This window comes from Hemitrygon akajei, chromosome 4 (assembly GCF_048418815.1).
Source record: "Hemitrygon akajei chromosome 4, sHemAka1.3, whole genome shotgun sequence".
Lineage (NCBI taxonomy): Eukaryota > Metazoa > Chordata > Chondrichthyes > Myliobatiformes > Dasyatidae > Hemitrygon > Hemitrygon akajei.
Window position 1 is genome coordinate 47,609,505 of NC_133127.1, and position 22,222 is coordinate 47,631,726.

Consider the following 22,222-nt stretch of genomic DNA (forward strand, 5'->3'; position numbering starts at 1 on the left):
GTAGATAAGCAAAAGGAAGTTCATTCACAAGTAAGGCAATTGCTTGACCTTTTATCTAAAGTGCCTCACAGCTGTCTTTCACTCATGCTGTCAGTCTAGATATGAACGTGGAAAGAGGAGCTCCTGTTAGCTCAGGGTGGCTGAATCCTTTACTGGTTGGATGCACAAGCTAACCCTGGTCAGGTAGACCCAAAACAAGCAGCTGGTACTTGTTTTTGCAGTATTCAATTCCCTTAGTAACAAATGACAAAGATTTCTGCTTGTAAGATGTCATCAAGCACAACTGTAAAAACTCTCAAAATCAGCTGTTAGTCCAAGTAAATCGTATTAAAGATTCTGAATTCAAATAATGACATACTTTCAATTAACTTCTTTGACACTATCTGATGTACAAGCATGATTTTGTTTGGCAAAATTACATCTGGCACTATGTGTCTGAAAGAACCTATGTGTGTATCTGAACAGAATGTGTGAACTTTAGTGAAGGCATATTGCTGTGAAAGGTTACTGAGGGGTTCTCATTATTTGCTTTATTGGGTACAGTTCTAGAGAGTGAAGGGATCTGAGATATTCAAAGAGGTGACAGCCAGAGGATAGTTGTGTTTTTGGACAATAGAAAGGGCTGGACTGGCTGGATTTAATGGCCTTTTCTCTGACCTTATACTAAAAGCAGAAAACAGACACATAACTAAGCATCAACTGTTTTACACAGAACCCCGTGGAAATAAAAATTGGGCACCGTGTGGAAAATATTGCAGCTTGGCTAGCACATAGTGTGCTCTGCGTTAGTGAGTGCCTGTGTGGGTGTGAGTGTCAGGGTGTGTGTGTGTGCATGCGCGCATGTTTGTGGTATGTGCATATGTGTGTGTTTTTGTGTATGCGTGTGCGTTTGTGGTGTGTGTGTGGGTGTGTGTCTATGAGAAGAGTTATTAAGTGAAGCCTCCAGACATTGGACTGAAATGTTTACTCCACCTTGAAAAACTAATGAAATTAAGGCTGGAGAAGGTGTAAGATATAAAGTATGTGGACGAGTATTCTACACAGAAACTTTTGGTATTACTAACACAGTTCATTTAATAACGTTCTCACAAAGACCTATAACATGGGCTTGGAATCAGCCACATACAAGTATTACACTTTTGCTAACTCTGAAAAATAATGGAGAGGAAAGATAAAAATGAAGTTGAGGACTAATTGCAAGTTGGTTGGGTAAACGTTTGACCTACTAGGTAGATAAGGAGTTAACAAAGCTTATGTAAAACAGTAAGTTAGAAGAAAGAGAGGAGACCTTATAGAAACATATAAAATTATGTAAGGGAAGATAAGATAGAGGCAGGAAGGTTGTTTCCACTGATACGTGAGACTAGAACTAGAGGACATAGCCTCAAGATTCAAGGAATTCTTCGCCCAATGAAGCAGAGGAGGCTACCTCAGTAAATATATTTAAGATAAGGTTGGATAGATTTTTGAATAGCAGGGGAATTAGGGGTTATGGGGAAAAGGCAGGTAGGTGGAGATGAGTCCATGGCCAGATCAGCCATGATCTTACTGAATGGCAGAGCAGGCTTGATGGGCCAGATGGCCGACTCCTGCTCCTATTTCTTATGTTCTTATATTTTTATGTTGTAATGCTTAGTAACTTTACGTAATCAATCATTATGCACGGTCAACTTAAATACAGGAGTATACGTGACTACGTACATGTCAGAGATATTTGTATTGCAATAAATATCATATAAATCAATATGAATATATTTGATCATGAAAATAGTGTATCTCATTCAAACAATTTGTTTTAACATCAGAAGCCTTCACTTTCATGGTATTATTACACAATATCTGTCTAAAATTCATACAGTATCTAAAGTTTCCCATGCAACATAGGGTTAAGGTATCAAAGCATACAGTATGTGCCTACCTTTACATTGGCTACAGGCACTGGCATGGACCCAGCTATGCCTGTCTTTACGTCAGTGACGTGGAACTGTCTATGCTCCAATCCTACACTGGTAAAGCTCCCCAACGGTTTCTCTGTTGCATTGACAACTGCATTGGTGCTGCTACTTTTACCCAAGCTGATTTTGTCAATTTCATCAACTTTGCTTCCAGCTTCCACCCTGTCCTCAAATTTACTTGGGCCTCTCTCTTCTTTCTTAATCTCTCTGTCTCTATCTCTGGAGACAGAATATCTTCTGCCATATTTTATAAATCCACTCACTTCCAAGATATCTTGATGAATTATCCCTGCAACTGTGCCTGCCCCTACATCTCCTCCTTCAACATCATTCAGGGCCCTAAACAGTCCTTCTAAGTGAGGTGGTGCTTCACCTGAGAGTTTGCTGGGGTCACTTATAGCGTCTGGTACTGCTGGTGTAGCCTCCTCGAGGCTCAATGTGGATTGGGGAAACACTCCATCAAGCACCTTTGCTTTGACTACTGCAACAACAAGGATCTCCCAGTGGCTGCCAATTTCAGTTCCACTTCCCATTCCCACACCTAAATGTCTGCTGCCACAAGGACGCCAAATGCAAATTGGAGGAGCAACACCCCATATTCCCTCGATAGTCTCCAACCTAATGGGACGAACATTAATTTCCCTGATTTCCAGTCACCACTCCCCTCTGTTCCCCTTTCTTTTGTTTTCCCTCTTTCTGGTGGCCCTGCTTTTCCTCTCCTCACCTGCCCTGATGACCTGCTCATCTTCTCTCTGGTCCCCACCTCCTTCCCTTTGTTCCATGGTCCACTGTCCTATCAGGTTCCTTCTTCTTAGCCTTTTACTTTTCCACCTATCCCCTCCGAGCTTCTTAGTTCATCTCTCTTTGCCCATCCACCCACCCACCTTACCCCACACCTACTTTCACCTATCACCTGCTCACTTGTATTCCTTCTCCTCCCCCAACCTTTTTATTCTGGCTTTTAACCCCTTCCTTTCTACTCCTGTTGAAGGGTCTCAGCTTCCCCTCCATAAATGCTGTCTGACCTACTGATTTCCTCCAGCATTTTGTACATATTGCTCAAGATTTACAGCATGTGCACAATCTCTTGTGTCTCAGTGAAGCATTACTTTGTGCCATTTTTACAAATTCAAGATATTTCTGTTATGGCATACTTTGAATTCAGACAGCAAAATGGTTAAAAATATTTTGTCTGAAAGACATTACAAGATATAATTTGATGATCCATCTAACAAAAATAGATGGGTCCAAACCTAATATTGTCCCAGTGTGTACAGGTCAAGCAAACTAAGCAGTGTGATTCACTCCAAAATTGTATCAAGGAGCTTCCCATATTTGTCCTAATATTTTGTGGTCATTTCATTATTACCTGGGTTGTGTTTTGAGATTATCTAGATTGCCTCGAACGTTTACTCAAGTTTTGATGTGAAATTACAGCCAATAACCAGTCACAATGCTTTCCTCTTTAAATTTAGCTATTAAAGTCTTACAATGGTGGTAATGCCGTGTCAATTTCAAAGTCTCAAAAACTGCTTAAAAGAAAAGAGGGGGACTTGCAGCCAACTTGCTTAAGTTCAAAGAAAACCAAAGGCTTACCAGCCGAGAGGAGGTGTGAGCTGTCCGACAGCACCTGGAGACAAGGGATAGAAGGTGGGGATATCAGGGCCTGGGGGATGTCTGTGCATGCCTGGAAGGGGAAAGAAGGGTGCAGGTGAGTCAACACAAGCATATTAGATTTCCACAAGTCATTTCAGCACAATTAACTAAAATGAATAGGATGAGCATTAGACAAGGTATAATCAGAAATTGTCTTTTCAACTCTTTTCTCAACACACAGCCACAATTATAGTGAAGTTAATTATTTATGAAACAACTTTATTAGAATGGATAGCCATCTAAACAAATAAACTCTAAGTACTTTAAGCATTAATAAATAAGGAATTCCATTAATGTTACTTCTGGATTAATCTGTTTCTCCTCAGTTATCAATAACCTCTTCATTCACCTGACTAAGAGAACTAGAATCGACATTATTTATGCTTTCAAGATAATTATTCTTTCCACATGCAAACCTCTGAACAGGATTAGATAACCCATCAGCTTATCTTCCTTCATTGGGTTTTGGGATTTCAATTCAAAGTACTTCCAGAGATAACATGAAAATGAGGTTTTATTTTGTCCTTCGTAAATAATAAGAGCAAGGAAAGGCCAATCAACTCCTTAAGCTTTTGACTGCTCAGCAAGATTGTGACTGTACCGCTGCCTCAGAACTATTTTCCTGCTTTATCCTCACTTACCTTGGTTCCTCAAACATCCAAAACTTTAACAATCTTAGTTTTGAATGAAATCAAACTGTGTAACCAGTCACAGGGTTATACAGCTGAGAAACAGTTCCTTCAATCCAATTAAGATGCCAATCAAAGGGCCACAGTAGAGAATTCTGAAGATTTGGCATCCTCTGTGTAAAGAAATTTCTCCTTTTGAGATTGTAAACACCGTAGTTCAGGACTTTCTCAGTCATCCTTCCCATATAGCCTGGTCCTCTAAGAATGTACTAGTATTTGTACTAAATTACCCCAAGATTGCAAAGCCAGTTCCATTTCAGAATCAGAATCAGAATTACATTTAATATCACTGGCAAATGTCATAAAATTTGAAAACTTTGCAGCAGCAGTACAATATAGAAAAAAACTGAATTACAGTAATTATATATGTGTGTGTGTGTGTGTGTGTGTGTCTTAAATAGTCAAGTTAAAATAAATAGTGCAAAAACAAAAATAACTGTATTAAGTTAGTGTCCATGGGTTCAATATCCATTTAGGAATCAGATGACAGAGGGGAAGAAGCTACTCCTGAATCGCTGAGTGTGTGCCTTCAGGCTTCTGCATCTCCTTTCTGATGGTAGCAATCACAGAAGAGGGCATGTCCTGTGTGGTGGGGATCCTTGAAGACATCTTTGATACGACAGACGTTAGTACCCATGTTTAGTAAGTCTTTTGGCAGATGACAACAGCAGAGGCTGAAAGGCCTGTTCCTCTCCTCTGTTACATCATCAGTATGCCCAACCCCCTGACTTACTGAGCAGACATTCTATTCCATTGGCAGACAAGATTCAAGGATGTTCTTCAAACCTCCATGAGAAAGTACAACATCTCCATCAGCTTTTAGGAATCCATGTAAAGAAGCAATGAATGGTTTGGAGAGCTACAAGTTAAATGCATTAGAAACAAACAGATGTGTGCTATGAATCCTGGAAGGAGTGTATCATCTCCTAAAGAACCCATCCATTCATCCCATCATACATCTTCTGCTCCACCAGAGGCAAAAACTGCTGGTACCACATAGGCCCTTTCAGTCAGCTAAAAATTCACAGAACTGGAGTGGAAATGTCACCTTTAACCTCCAAGGACCAGCTAAGAAAAACCTATGATAATTTGAAATCCTTTTCATCATCTCTTAACCAATAATCAGTCCAAACTAATTCTTAGCTAAGCAGAGTGGCCTGTGAGTCACTTTTTGCTATGCAGACACTTGAGACATGTGAGGCAGAATAGGGTACAGATAAGTAACATAATTATCCCCTGTCTTTATATATTCACTCAGTGGCCACTTTATTTGGTACCTCCTGTGCCTAACAATGTGGCCTCTGAGTGTATCTTCCTGCTTTTCTGCTCCTGTAGCTCACCCACATTAGGGTTTGACAGTTTAGGCATTCAGAGATGCTCTTCTGCACATTACTGTTGTAACATGTGTCTATTAGAGTTACTGTCACCTTCCTGTCAGCTTGAACCAGACTGGCAATTCTTCTCTGACATCTTTTATTAACAAGGCGATTTCACCCGCAGAACCACTGCTTACTGGATGCGTTTTTTTTGTTTTTCACACCATTCTCTTTCAACTCAAGAGACTGTTGTGTGTGAAACTCCTAGGAGATCAGCAGTTGCTCAAACCACCCCGGCTGGCACCAGCAATCATTTCACGGGCAAAGTCACTTAGGTCACATTTCTTCCGCATTCTGATGTTTAGTTTGAACAACAACTGAGCCTCGTGACCATGCTTGCATGTTTTTATGCATTGTGTTGCTGCCACGTGATTGGCTGATTAGTTAGTTGCATTAACGAACAGGTCTACCTAATAAAGTGGTGGCTACTGAGTGTATATCCTTTGACCAAAGCCACTAAAAATTGATTATCTGATATTATTACATTGGTGAATTACGTTCAGTCCAGGACTAGGTGAAGACTCTTGATCCAAAACATCAAATGTCCATTTTGCCTCACACATGCTGCCTGACTCCCTGAGTTCCTCCAGCATCTTGTGTGTTGCTTCAGATTCTAGCATTCTCTTGCAGTGTTTTGTGTTTCCGTTATTACATTGCTGTTCGGTGAACTTGCTTTGTGCAAACTGGCTGCCCTACATCCAATGTTACAACAGAGATTACACTTCAAAACTGTACCATTGGCACTCGAGTTCTTTGGAATGTCTGGAAATCGTTAAATGATGCAGGATTCAACACAAAATATCAACAGTTCCTGTAGACGCTGTTCGACCCCCTGAGTTCTTCAGAAGATTGCCTATTCAACTACTGTACATAAATGTAAATCTATCTCCTTTCCTTTACACAGGTGTTTCCTGGCAGAGACATTATTTTCTAAGAAAAGTCAATTAAATGGAATAGCAGCTTGCAAGATTGATAAAAACTGAATATAATCCTTTAAGCTTTCTTGACATCTTTTAGTAATTTATACAAAGGAATGTATTCATCAGCAAAATAATTGCAGGAGAGAAATTGTAGGAGTTAAGAAGGAAACCAAAACAGATCTTTTCTGTAGCAAAACAATCCTAACTGAATTTTTATAGGCTGCAGCTTGCTACAATTATTTTCATTTTCTCTTCTTGATAGATGTGACGTCTTAATCTTCACTAATGAGTGTGTCATCTAGTTATGAAAGGGTGTATCAGTTTGCCTTTTCATGCTTTGTCACAGCACTGTGTGTGCAATGGAAGAAAATAAAAATTCAATTCTAATTTTCCTGGCATTTGCAACCGTTTCCTTGTTACTATTCCCTAAAGGAATCAAAATTAAAATGCTGAATTTCTCCGACTGGCTGGAAAAAAGACACATGCACATGTATGTGCGCACACACACACACACACACACACACACTCTCTCTCTCTCTCTCTCTCTCTCTCTCTCTCTCTCTCTGACAAGGCCATTGAAAGCAATGACTTTGACACTTAGAATGCTAAATTAAATCTTCTGTTGGCATGTTGACAATCTGAAATGAATGATTTCAACTTCCTAGCTTCCCAGTACAATTGCTTTTCAGTTCCCTGTTTGTGATTCCCAGATACAGAGAAAGGAATACACATTGCCTACAAAACATTACAAGGCTGGTTGTCAGTTTTCTCTCTTTCAAGACATGGGGTTTTCCACCACCTGCAACTTTACAGGATCAGCAGTTAATTAAGAACCATTTTCAGTCCCTTAATGCTAACACTTGATATGATTCATTTGCCTCACGATTGTCACTCCGGCTCATACTAAGCTCTTCATCAAGCTGATTCCTTAGGGCTTCAAGGTCAAATAGTTTTGCATGTGTAGTATTTAACATCCAAAGCTCTGCCGGGAGAACTCTCTCTGCTGACAACCCACGAACACGAAGCCCTAGAGCTTTCAGAAGTGCCTGGTAGGATTAAAACAGGGCTTTAATCCCAAACAGACCTTTGCATTTTATGGTATACCTGAAAATGTCCCCCTAGGAAGTCCATAGATGGCAGTGATTTCTCATATTAAATTCCCCTTCCCCCATAGTGCCAACAGATACTTCCTGCTAGGCAACTGCCTGAGAATGAAACCATATCAGGCCACCTTGGACCATAGAATAACAGAATCCATCCCGCACAGAGGGAGAATATTTGGCCATCATGTCCTTGTCACCTCTCTATAGCTTACTCCCTTCCCCAGGCATTGATTGACTGATTTAAAAGTACTTCCCCCAATTCCATTCCGAAATTTCTTTCCATTATCCTTCGAGTCAGTGAGTTCCAGTCTGACGAGAAGAAGGAGCATTTCACCTCAGAGTATACTACAATTATTAATGAGCATTTCCTCCACCAATCAACAGCACAGTTACAAGTGCAATGGCCAACTCTCATCCATTGATCTTGTGCGGACATTTATTTCTACATTGTTCCATTAAGTGGGGACTCACACTACTGGGAGAACAGAACAGGCCATTTTTGGAAGGGTGCCACTAATGAACTGCTGCTGGGATTGATACTTGCAATTCACATCAGTGGTTTGGACGAGTGGACCAAGGGTAATTTATTCAAGCTTGCTGATGATCTGATGATACTAGGCTGGGAACCAATGTGAGTTATAAGGAGACTGTGGGGGTGGGGGTGGCTTTTGGAGAATACCTACAGGTTAAATGAGTATGCAAGGACATGGGGGGTAGATATGATGTGGAAAAATGTGAGCTCATTCATCTTGAGGCAAAAGAATATGAATGTAGAGATTTTCTTTAAGTCATTAGGGACTGTAAGGTCCTAGTGTTCTGAGGGACGTGGGTGGCCCAGAAGTCAACCTGCAGGTGCAACAAGCAGTTAGGGAAGTAAATGAGATGTAGCCATTTATTGCAAGAAAAGTTGAGTGCAAGAATAAAGATGTTTTCATGAAATTACAGGTATATCGGGCCTAGTCACGACTGCACCTGGTGCATTGTGTACAGATCTCATCTCTCTACCTAAGAAAGGATATACTTGAAAAAGAAGGGGTGTGACAAGGTTAACCAGATTGATTCATGGGATGGGTGGGGAGGCTTTCATATTCCATAAATATCTTCTTATGACGTTAGGAGCTTATGAGGATGTTGGCACCCAACGGTGACTCCTTTGCTTGCATCTTTGGAAACAGCTTTATTTTTATATTTCATATCTGCTTTTTTCCCCTTTCAAGGCTCTTTTGAAGACCCTGACCTGGAGTTGCATGCTGACTTTGGTTCTTTGCGGGAATGGGGCCCGCTCTCAGGGCCTGACGACCGGCCGCTTTTTGATGTGCCTAGGACACGGCTTGGAGGACGAGCGTGCCTTCAGGGTGCTGGATTGTTGTTGTTCTGGAGGCGGGCAGACTCAGGGCTGGTGCCGCTGCCTGATGTGTCATGGGAGCACATGGAAGATCATAGGCAGCGAACTGGCTGCTGGTTGTGTACCCAGGGACCCAAATTCTTTGGGCACAGAGCTCAGAAAAAGCGACGCAACAGACTCTTAACATCGTAAATCAGCGAGTTGTTTGTTATGTCTCCCCTCTTGCTGTGAAACGGGGACACCTCTTTTTCCCTTACTAGGGAGAGAGAGAGAGCCAAATACCGGGTGAACGAGTAGTCTTTGGGGTACTGCAAATCTGTGTCTTTATTGATGCTTTGCTGCATGCTTAAGTGCTCGGTGGGGTGTGTCATTGCTTTGCTCCTGCTTGTGAGTGGGAAGGGGGAGTTGGGGGGGTATTGGGGTTCTTTGCTGTCATTGCTTTGCTCCTGCTTGTGAGTGGGAAGGGGGAGTTGGGGGGGTATTGGGGTTCTTTGCTGTCATTGCCTTGCTGTTGCTTGTGAGTGGGAAGGGGGAGTTGGGGGGTATTGGGGTTCTTTGCTGTCATTGCCTTGCTGTTGCTTATGAGTGGGAAGGGGGAATTGGGGGGTGTTGGGGTTCTGACATTTAACTGTTGTTCATTCTTTGGGGTATTCCTTTGTTTTTGTGGATGTGAAGAAAAAAGAATTTCAGGATGTATATTGTATACATTTCTCTGACATTAAGTGTACCTATTGAAACCTATTTAAACATAAAAGAAAGGCATTTAGCCAATTAAATCTGTTCCAACTCACAGTGCAGACCAATTTCCCCTCAGTGATTTCCCTGTAACCTACTTTCTCACACTTTCCCATCAATTCCTCTGATTCTTCTGCCATCCACCTACACCACAGAGAGTTTACACAGCACCAGCGGAAACCCACACGGTCACAGGGTGAACATGCAATCTCTACAGAGGCAGAGCCTGTGGGGTGCTGACACTAACTGCTGTGCCACTAAGCAAATATTAAGTTTGTGCTCTAGTGAGTTTAGAGAATCTCACAGGTTCAATGTGGGGATATTATCCCTGGCTGGAGTGTCTAGAACCAACGGTCACAGACTCAAAATACAGATTGGAAATGAGAATAAATTTCCTCACCCGTCATCAGTGAAGTAAATTCTATCTAAGAGAGCCATAGAAATTCAAAACAGAGACTTTAGGATTTTAAGGAAAACAACAGGCATAGAATGGAGAAGCAAGCTGAATTCTTCTTTCCCCTTCTGAAATCCTGTTTCAACTGTTCTTCTTGTGTTCTTTTTTGTTCAAGACTATTGAACTGTTCCCTGGTATGACAAGATGGACTCTCGATCTCACTCTTGGCCTTGCACTTTATTGTCTGTCTACATTGCATTTTCTCTGGAACCCTAACACTCTGCTCTTCACTGTTTGATCTTGTATTACCTCAAAATACTGTTGTAATGAATTGATTCATATGATCAATATGCAAAAAAAACATTGTAACTCAGTACTTGTGACAATAATAAATCAAATTAATATTTAGGTGCTTTCTGTGCCAAAAAAAATTATGTTTAACTCTCCTTGACATTTATACTGCTTGACACCATTCTCAGTTAACAAGCCATTGCAAATCCAAACAAATGGGCATCGAGGCAAAAATAATCCAAAGAGGTGGGTCACATTTCACTCAAAGGAAGAGGATTGTAATTAATAGAGGATATTGCGATGTTTTGATAATCCAATATAAAACCCCAGAAGGTCAATGTAGCAGAACTTCAGGATAGTTTCTGGGCACAAACAAGCCCCACTCCTCCATCAATGACCTTTCAACATAAGAGATATTTGCTAATAATTCCATGATGCTCCATTCCCCTCACAATTCCTCAGAACCCAAAACAATCCAGGTGTGAATTATGAAGAAAGCTCGGCAGTGGCTCTACTTCCTTAGGACCTTGCAAAGATTCGGCCTGACACCTGAAACTTTGACTAACTTCTGTAGATGTGTGGTTCAGAGTATATTGACTGGCTGCATCACAGCCTGGCATGGAAACATCAAAGCCCTGGAACAGAAAATTCTACGAACAGTAATGGATACGGCCCAGCCCATCGCATCTAAAGCGCCCCACCCCCAACACTGAGCATATCTACTTGAAATGCTGTTGCAGGAAAGGAGCATCCATCATCAGGGGCCCCCACAACCCAGAACATGCTGTGTTCTTGTTGCTGCCATCAGGAAGAAGGTACGGGAGGCTTTGGACTCACACCACCAGGTTCAGGAACAATTACTATTACTCAGCCATCAAGTTCTTGAATCCAAGGGGATAATGTCACTCATCTTCACTTGCCCCATCATTGAAATGTTCCCACAACCAATGGGCTCAATTTCAAGGACTCTTCATCTCATGTTTTTGATATTTATTGCTTCATCATCATCATCTTCATCATGTGCCATACTCTGCCAGTGCCTCGGTGACCACTTTCTTCCACTGCGATCTGTCGGCAGTCAAACTTGCATCTCTGGTGGTGAGGCTGGTCCACTTCTTGATGTTGTTGATCCAGGTTGCCCTCTGTCTTCCTCGGGAGTGGCTTCCTTCTACTCTGCCTTCAAGCACAGTGCGTTCCAGTGTGTCACCAGTTCTTGAGATGTGTCCAAAATAGCTAAGTTTCCTTTGGATAACAGTTTCCAGAAGTATTAGTTTTGTGCAAATCTTTTCTAGAATGAAATTGTTGGATCTCCTTTCAATGTATGATACCCTGTGGATCCGTCTGTATGTCCACATCTCAAATGCCGTCAACTTCTTTTCATCAGCTGCTTTTAGGGTCCATATTTCACAGCCATATCGCGTTTACTGGCCAGACGAGACTCTTGAGGAGGCGTACTTTGGTGTCAGTACTCACAGATCTGTCTTTCCAGATGTTTCAGTTTGGTAGTGCTTGTGCATGCCATTGCTTGCCTTCGCCTTATTTTCTTGCTGCATTCGTTTGTGTCATTTAGTTCTGCACCAAGGTATATAAAGGAGGACACTTGTTCGATCCTGTCGATTCCGATGTAGATGTCAGCTTGAATTGCAGTTTTACTTATCACCATATCTTTGGTCTTTTTGTGACGGTTAAGAGGCACTCCATCATCCTCACAGCCCTTGCAGATCCCTGCGCCTGGATGTAGTTTTACGTCTTGCCCAGGACAAATTTATTGCCTATTTATTTATTCTTATCATTTCTTTCTTTTAACATAGAAACATAGAAAACCTACAGCACAGTACAGGACCTTCGGCCCACAAAGCTGTGCCAAACATGTCCTTACCTTAGAAATTACCTATGATTACCCATAGCCCTCTATTTTTCTAAGCTCCATGTACCTATCCTGGATTCTCTTAAAAGACCCTATCCTATCCTCCTCCACCACCATCGCCGGTAGCCCATTTCACGCACTCATCACTCTCTGCTTAAAAAAACTTACCCCTCGCATCTCCTCTGCACCTACATCCAAGCACCTTAAAACTGTGCCCTCTTATACTAGCCATTTCAGCCCTGGGAAAAAGCCTCTGGCTATCCACACAATCAATGCCTCTCATCATCTTATACACCTCTGTCAGGTCACCTCTCATCCTCCATCGCTCCAAGTAGAAAAGGCCAAGTTCACTCAACCTGCTTTCATAAGGCATGCTCCCCAATCCAGGCAACATCCTTGCAAATCTCCTCTGCACCCTTCCTATGGTTTACACGTCCTTCCTGTAGTGAGGCAACCAGAACTGAGCACAGTACTCCAAGGGAGGGTCTGACCAGGGTCCTATATAGCTGTAACATTACCTCTCGGCTCCTAACCTCCATCCCACAATTGATAAAAGCCAATACACCGTATGCCTTCTTAACCACAGAGTCAACCTGCGCAGCAGCTTTGAGTGTCCTAAGGACTTGGACCCCAAGATCCCTCTGATCCTCCACACTGCCAAGAGTCTTACCATTAAAACTATATTCTGCCATCATATTTGACCTACCAAAATGAACCACCTCACACTTATCTGTGTTGATCTCCATCTGCCACTTCCCAGCCCAGTTTTGCATCCTATTAATGTCCCGCTGCAACCTCTGTCAGCCCTCCACACTATCCACAACACCCTCAACCTTTGTGTCATCAGCAAATTTACTAACCCATCCCTCTACTTCCTCAGCCAGGTCATTTATAAAAATCACAGAGTAGGGGTCCCAGAATAGATCCATGAGGCACTCCACTGGTCACCGACCTCCATGCAGAATATGACCTGTCTACAAGCACTCTTTGCCTTCTGTTGGGCACAAAGCAATTTCCCCTTGGATCCCATGCTTCCTTACTTTCTTAATAAGCCTTGCATGGGGAACCTTATCAAATGTCTTGCTGAAATCCATATACACTACATCTACTGCTCTACCTTCATCAATGTGTTTAGACACATCCTCAAAAAATTCAATCAGGCTCGTAAGGCACAACCTGCCTTTCACAAAGCCATGCTGACTATTCCTAATCATATTATAACTCTCCAAATGTTCATAAATCCTACTTCTCATGTTCCTCTCGATCAACTTACCAACCACTGAAGTAAGACTCACTGGTCTATAATTTCCAGGGCCTATCTCTACTCCCTTTCTTGAATTAGGGAACAACATCCTCAATCTTCCAATCCCCAGAACCTCTCCTGTCCCCATTGATGTTGCAAAGATCATTGCCAGAGGCTCAGCAATCCCCTCCCTCACCTCCCACAGTAGCCTGGGGTACATCTCGTCCGGTCCCGGTGACTTATGCAACTTGATGCTTTCCAAAAGCTCCAGCACATCCTCTTTCTTAATATTCATATGCTCAAGCTTTTCGGTCCTCAGTAAGTCATCTCTACAATCACCAAGATCCTTTTCCATAGTGAATACTGAAGCAAAGTGTTCATTAAGTAGCTCTGCTATCTCCTTGGGTTCCATACACACTTTTCTATTGTCACACTTGATTGGTCCTATTTTCTCACGTCTTATCCTCTTGCTCTTCACATACTTGTTGAATGCCTTGGGGTTTTCCTGAATCCTGTTCACAAAGGCCTTCTCATGGCCCCTTCTGGCTCTCCTAATTTCTTTCTTAAGTTCCTTCCTGCTAGCCTTATAATCTTCTAGATTCCTATCATTACCTAGTTTTTTGAGCTTTTCTTTTCTTCTTGACTACATTTACAACAGCCTTTGTACACCACGGTTCCTGTACCCTACCATCCTTTCCCTGTCTCATTGATATATACCTATGCAGAACTCCACGCAAATATCCCCTGAATATTTGTCACATTTCTTTCGTACATGTCCCTGAGAACATCTGTTCCCAATTTATGCTTCCAAGTTTCTGCCTGATAGCCTCATATTTCCCCTCACTCCAATTAAACGCGTTCCTAACTTGTCTGTTCCTATCTCTCTCCAATGCTATGGTAAAGGAGTTAGAATTGTGATCACTATCTCCAAAATGCTCTCCCACTGCAAGATCTGACACCAGACCAGGTTAATTTTCCAATACTAGATCAAGTACAGCCTCTCCTCTTATAGGCTTATCTACATATTGTGTCAAGAAACCTGCCTGAACACACCTAGCAAACTCTACCGTATCGAAACCCCATGTTTTGGGGAGATGCCAATCCACATTTGAGAAATTAAAATCTCCTACCACAACAACCCTATTATTATTACTCCTTTCCAGAATCTGTCTCCCTATCTGCTCCTCAATGTCACTGTTACTATTGGTGGTCTATAAAAAACACGCAGTGGAGTTATTGACCCCTTTCTGTTCTTAACTTCCACCCACAGAGACTCTGTAGACAATCCCTCTATGGCATCCACCTTTTCTGCAGCTGGGACACTATCTCTGATCAACAGTGCCACACCCCCACCTCTTTTCCCTACCTCCCTGTCCTTTCTGAAACATCTAAATATTGGCACTTGAAGTAACCATTCCTGCCCCTGAGCCATCCAAATCTCTGTAATAGCCACTCTGATATTTGTGAAGTGGGGTGCCGTGCGCAATCATAATCGATTGAAAACGGACATGGAAGCACTGAGAAACATCGGGAAATTCCAGGAAGACCTTCTTCGTTGCTGCTGCTGCTGTGAGGTCCGGGACTCTGCTGGGAAGAACAGGCCCCCAGTCCTTGGGGTCGCGTTGCCGATGGCCGTTGACGGGACCGTCTTAATACGCTAGGCAGAGGATGGTGCTCGGAGAAGCTGTGCTGGAGGGGATGGTCGTCAGCTCGGAGGTTCGATGGACTCGGAGTCCTTTCAATGGACTCAGGTCGCTTTCAGTGTGTGCTGCGTCTGTGAGGCTGATTTCGATGGAGCTTCCATTGTGTTCTGCGTCAGCGAGGCTGAGTCGGGCGGTGCCGTGGAAGTCCATAGCGGGGTACTCCCTTCTGCCGCCGGCGTGGGATGGCGAGTCTGTTGGGACCCTGGGGACTTGTGGAAACTGTGTGGTGATTTCTTTTGAACTTACAGACCTTTAACATCTTTGGACTATTTTTACTGTGCCTATAGTCTGTTTTTTTTTTATCAATTATGCTATTGTTTGCACTGTTGTAACTATGTGGTTTTGTGCAGGTCTTGTAGCTTTAGTTTTTGGTCTTGTTTTTGTCTGGTGGATTTGGAGCTCCTTTCCGGGGAACGCGCTAGACAGTAGCGCGATATTAATACGCAGCAGCCTCTCCGGACTCTGGATTGGGGATTGCCAAACGTTACGTGGATTTTCTGGTGTAGTCTGTTTTGTCATATGCTTTTGTGATATCATTCTGGGGGAAACGTTGTCTCATTTTTTAACTGCATTGCATTTGTGGTTTCTAAATGACAATAAACTGAATCTGAATCTGAACATCATAGCTCCGAGTGCTGATCCAAGCTCTAAACTCATCTGCTTTGTTCACAATATTCCTCGCATTAAAATAGACACATCTCAAACCATTGGTCTCTATCACCTGCCTATCCTCCCTCTCGCAATGTCTACAAGCTTTCTCTATTTGTGATCTAACCGCCTCTTCCCCAGTCTCTTCAGTTCGGTTCCTACCCCCCAGTAATTCTAGTTTAGACTTTCCCCAATAGCCTTAGCAAACCTCCCCACAAGGATATTGGTCCCCCTCAGATTCGAGTGCAACCCGTCCTTTTTCTACAGGTTACACCTGCCCCAAAAGAGGTCCCAATGATCCAGAAATCTGAATCCCTGCCCTCTGCCACGAATTTATCCTCCACCTCACTCTATTCCTATACTCACTGTCACGTGGCACAGGCAGTAATCCCCGAGATGACTACCTTTGAAGTCCTGCTTCTCAACTTCTTTCCTAATTTCCTGTAGTCTGTTTTTAGGACCTCCTCCCTTTTCCTACCATGTCCTTGGTACCAATATGTACCATGACCTCTGGCTGTTCTCCCTCCCACTTCAGGATATCATGGAAGCGATCAAAAACATCCCGGACCCTGGCACCTGGGAGGCAAACTACCATCCGCAGTCGTGCCTCAATCAAACCACTGAATAAATTAGTGTCTCCCTTTAAACTTCTCTTGCTTTTAAACTCTTCTCGCTGTTCTAACTGGCTAACGTCCACGCGCTTGTGCAGTCAGGCCTTGATTTTTGTATTTGCACGGTTTGTTGTCTTTTACACACTGATTGAATGCCCAAGCTGGTGCAATTTTTTATCGATTCTGTTATGTTTACTATTATATAGACTTATTGAGTACGCCCACAAGAAAATGAATCTCAGGGTTATATACAGTGACATATGTGTTCTTTGATAATAAACTTAATTTTGAACTTTGATAATGTGCAAATTTCATGCAAAGATGACAGGAAGTGATCATGGACAATAGGAGCTCTTAGCTTCATCCCTTCCCCCCCCCCCCCCCCCGCCTTCTCATATCATTTCGGATCTCCCCCTCCCCCACTCAAATCTCCTATTATCTCTTCTTTCAGTTAGCCCTGACGAAGGGTCTCGGCTCGAAACGTCAACTGTACTTCTTCCTATATACTGCCTGGCCTGCTGCGTTTCACCAGCATCTTGTGTGTTTGGCTTGGACAATAGGAAGTCTATGATGTCTGGTCCTGACCATTACCATCACTGTTCCATCACAATTAACATCTTATAAGGTCATTATACACAGAAACTCATCTGGACCAGCCACTGTGGCTATAAGAGCAGGCCAGAGGCTGAGTAACTAGCTAATTCTTTACACAATCTACAAGGTTTGGGAGGTGTGTGATGAAATACTTTATATCTAAATGGATGAGAACAGCCTAACAAACATCAATAGTTTGACACCATCTAGGACAAAGCAGCCCACTTGATTGGCAACCAATCCACCAATCCACCATCTTAAATTCGTCTCCAGTATACAATGGCTACAGGGGTGACATTGACAACAGCACAACATTACTCTACCAGGCTTATTTCAATGCAACCTCCCAAATTGAAAAGACACGGGCACTGCATTTGAATTTGGAAATATGCTGTCATTCCTTCATTATCATTGTTTCTAATTCCTGGAGCTCCACGCCCAATAGCATTGTGGGAGCACCTTCACGTGAGGGCTGCAGAGATGCAAGAAGGTGATCACGATCACAGTTTCAAGGACAATTGGGATTGGGCAATAATGTTGATCTGCCAGTGATGCCTTCATTCCAAATACGAATGAAGAAAAACCTCAGCCAAGCTATTCTTCCAGTTCAGTACAGTTTAGTCTATTCTATCCCCCTCCTACTTCATACACTGTCTAGAACCATAGATGCTATCAATCCTCCTCTTGACCATCAAATGGCCACTTTTCTTTGTGTTCCTTCTTTAGACATCTTATTGCAGTTCAGCTGAGAACAGCAAGAAGGACTTAACCCCATCTGGCCGAGTCTCTGCCACAACAGATGGTGCAGTAACCCGCTGAGCAATCAAGGATTAGACACACACCTTGCATGCCCACACAACCACACATCAACATGCAAGCACTCCATATGCACACACAAGAGCATGTGCACCCACCCATGCACCATGCACATACACACACACGCATGCGTACAAATGCACCCGTGACCATTAACACGTGAATGCCCACATACATGAATATAGGCACAGATTCATCATATTCATACACAATATGAATACGATGAACACCTGCCACACAAAGGAAAGTGACCATCACATACATGTGAATGCACATGAACATACACGTGAAAACACCAATGTATGATTACACACATGAATACTCACAACCAGACACACAGAAACACAAGCTCACACACACACACACACACTTGCATGCAAGCACGTACTCACAACACTCTCAAAGCAGGCAATCCCGCTCTTTATTTAGTCTGTGTGCAGCATGTAAACACTACTTCCTCTCTGGCCTCCTCCTGTGATGGTGGCACTCTGTGCTTGTTCAGCTGCTCTGCCCACAACAGGCAAGACCCAGTACTGTTCATCACTGGTACTTCTATTATTGCAGAGCAAACAGAGTATTGGAGTTAAGCAAGTATTTCTTTCCAGAGCCCTTTGCTCCCGCAAATCAGTTTCTGGATTTGAAGCATATTTTAGAAGAGATTGGGATGACTCTGAGATACCTGCAGCAGATGCCAGCTGTGGAAAAGCAGGCAGCAGCAAGTCAGCATCGTTCTTATTTCTTTTGATGTTGATCTCGTCAACCAACACCTGCGATCTATTTTACTTGGAGATTAGACTTCCTTGAAGTTAATGGCTAAGACAGTTCCTGGCTAGTTATTCAAACTTATCATTTAGCATAAATAATCTGGGTTTAATGTCTACCTTTATGCTGTATTACTCTTTGGTTCACAGGCCTTGATTTTGACTTTTCCTTCCGACATAGGAGGAAGAAATCTCAGTCGATCAAGTTGATGTTGGCTCACAGAGCAATCCCATTCACCACTAATTTTCCTTGTAAATTATTCTCATCATCTTCCCATCAGCACTGCCCAAATCCTATCATTCATCCATGCACTTGGGGCAATTTATTGTCGATTACTAACGTAGATAGATTGACATAGAACAGTGTAGACCACGAACAGGCTCTTTAGTCAAATGTCTGTGCCGAATGTGAATGCCAAACTCCCAATTACCAACCCTCCCATCCTTGGAATGCGGAGTGGTGTGGGGGGTGGGGCACGTAATCCAGAGTACTGAGGGGAAGTCCACATGGTGGAACATGCAAACTCCACACGGACAGCAGGGGAGGATCAGGGTTGAGCCTGTATCACTGGAGCTGCGACGCAGAAGCTCAACAAGATAGTGTCTTACACATTTCAGCTCTTCCAAGTACTATTTAAACGTGGTAAAGTTTCCTGCCTCACTAACTTTTAAGACAGTGAGTTTCACATTCCCGTTATTCATTGAGTGAAATAGATTTTTCTTAACTTCTCCCTAATTCTTTTACCCCATCCATGATTCCTTTGTCTATTCATCCCTAGCCACTGATCTCCCTCCCAGCACTTATCCCCTAGTGCTACACCTTCCCATTGACCTCCTCCCTCACCTCCATTCAGAGCCCCTAACAGTCCTTCCAGGCAAGGCAGCACTTCACCTGCAAATCTGCTGGGGTCATTCATTGTGTCTGGTGCTCCCTATGCACCCTCCTGTACATCGGTCAGACCTGTCATAAACTGGGGGACTGTCTTGTCGAGCACCCCTGCTCCATCTGCCACAAGCAGGACTTCCCAGTGGCCAAGCATTTTAATTCTGATTTCCATTCCCGTTCCAACATGTCACCTCATGGCCTCCTCTTCTGCCAAGATGAGTCCACCCTCGTGTTGCCCCTTCACCCTCTTATATTCTTTCTAGGTACCTCAAACCTGATGACATGAATATCAACTTCTCCTTTTGGTAATTTATTTTTTCATACCCTAGCCTCCTTTTCTATTCCCCACTCTGGCCTTCAACCTCTTCTCACCTGCCATTTATTTCCCCCTGGCTCCCCTCCTCCCTCCCTTTTTCCTATGGTCCTTTCTCCTCCCCAGTCCTTCACCTTTCCCACACATTTGGCTAGCCTCCTTCCCCTCCCCCACCTTCTGGCATCTTCTCCCTTCCAGTTCAGTCCAGAAGAAGGTTCTCGGCTCAAAACATCGACTGTTTATTCATTTCCATAGATGCTGCCTGACCTGCTGAGTTGCTCCAGCGTTTTGTGTGTGTTGCTTTGGATTTCCAGCATCTGCAGACTTTCTTATGTTTATCTTAAATTTATGCTGCCCAGTTACTAACCTCTCAATCAAGGGAAATGGGCCCTTCCTGTTTACATTGACTCATTTTCATTATGAGTTGCATGGCTCAATTATGCCTCCCCCTCCATCTCCATTGCACCAAAGAAAACAATCCCAGAGCTTTAATTCCCCGATTGTGAACAGATGTTAAAAATGACACATTTGCTATATTACCTTCTTTATATTGAGGTTCAGTCAAACTTTGTATGGGATATTCCTCACCTCTCTTGGAGCTGGTGTCTGTGGGGATTTGTGTCGGATGAGATCCCAGCGCAAAGTGCTCGTCGCTATATGTGATGAGAGGGGTTAGAGGATGAACTGCGTGGCATGGTTGCACCACAGGCACCTTGTTTGACTGGAAAACAGAAAAGAAGAGAGTCCAGATTCTGTCAGTGTCAACTTATGAAAACAATGCCATTCAATGTCTCTATACAATGAATGGTGGGAATCTGAAAGACCTGCACTGACAAGGTATGTTTCCACAGGTGAAGATTCCCACCGCGCTCTAAAAGAATAGAAATTGAAACGGTGGAGATCATTGAAAAACTAACTAAAATTAGATGCTGGTAATCAGCTCATTCTCTTGGCTTGTCTGCATTACTGCTCTAGCCTTATTTCATCCATTAGTGACCTGCTTGAACCTCAAGAGCCACTTTCTCCCAGGATGGACCCCGAGCTGTTGTCACTTGCCGGAATGGCACCCTGCGATAATTCAGCACCAGTATCAGCAAGGTCAGGGGTGCAGAAACACTGAGAGGAGGTATCCAAAACATTTGCCATGAGGGTAGGAATCTCTCTCCCGGATTTCCTTCACAACGTAGCCGTGTCTGTGAAGGAATGGGATCGAGAACAAACAGCTGGTAAGTTTTTTTTTCATTTAGAGGGTGAATGAATGGAGAGCCTTAGGGGTAATTATAACCTCGAGTAACTCTCCCAAGTTCTGTCTCTCAGGAGAAGTGTACAGCATAGAATGGATTGATTTTGTTTCTTTTATGCTGTTGTGCAGCAGCTATCGACCGCAGTCAATGAAATACATGTCAGAAGTTAAGAGTGCGTGCAACAGGCTATGAAGCACATTTATTACTGTTGTTGGTAATGAATTCCTAGGTAATAGCGTCCAAAGGTTTGAAGTGTCCTCCTATAATATAATCTAAAGTAATAACCTCATGAATCTGGTTTAATGTGCTCCAGTGATACTGAACTGAATCTCTTAGTATCTCTCCTTTCAGTTAGTCCTGACGAAGGGTCTCGGCCCGAAACGTCGACAGTGCTTCTCCTTATAGATGCTGCCTGGCCTGCTGTGTTCCACCAGCATTTTGTGTGTGTTGTTTGAAATGAATCAAATGTTCAGAACATCTGTAACACTGTAGCAAAATCAAGTTACTAAAACATACCCTTTAGATTTCTTTTCCTTGCAATGAACCATTTACAAGTTAGATATGGCCCTTGTGGCTAAAGGGATCAGAGGGTATGGAGAGAAAGCAGGTACAGGGTTCTGAGTTGGATGATCAGCCATGATCATATTGAATGGCGGTGCAGGCTCAAAGGGCCGAATGGCCTACTCCTGCACCTATTTTCTGTTTTCTACAAGCTATTTTTAGATCATAAAATACTTATTAAAAGGGCACTTTGTGTAAACAAACCCTATGACTTAGAGATACGTGTCACATGTTTGGTTCTGCAAAGGCAACATCAATTAATAGAAATGATTCAACCAGCACTAGTATTTGTCACAAATTCCTCAGGAGAAAATTCCTCAGGAGAAGCACTGCTCCACCAATTAAAGCAACAGGATCTCATCAGGAAGTGATGCTACAATACTAAGCCTAGACAGCCTCAATCTCTTGAGAGGAAGTGGGTTTTGTCTCCTTGGATTTTATTTTATTGTAAATTTTGTGCCAAAGGGAGATTCAAGAAGGTCTGGCTTGCCTGCATTACCGAAATAACGCT

General features: G+C 43.0%; 1 protein-coding gene across 4 annotated transcripts in view; it reads right to left on the reverse strand.

Annotated features, from left to right (window-relative positions):
* The window catches only part of lef1 (lymphoid enhancer-binding factor 1), a 178,168-nt gene that overhangs the window by 72,130 nt on the left and 83,816 nt on the right, over positions 1 to 22,222 (reverse strand). For all 4 annotated transcript variants that reach the window (XM_073042510.1, XM_073042509.1, XM_073042507.1 and 1 more), the window contains exons 4-5: positions 20,495 to 20,627; positions 3,552 to 3,642 (exon numbers count right to left, since the gene is read on the reverse strand). In XM_073042510.1, coding sequence (XP_072898611.1) covers positions 3,552 to 3,642; positions 20,495 to 20,627 — 224 coding nt within the window. The remainder of the gene's footprint in view (positions 1 to 3,551; positions 3,643 to 20,494; positions 20,628 to 22,222) is intronic.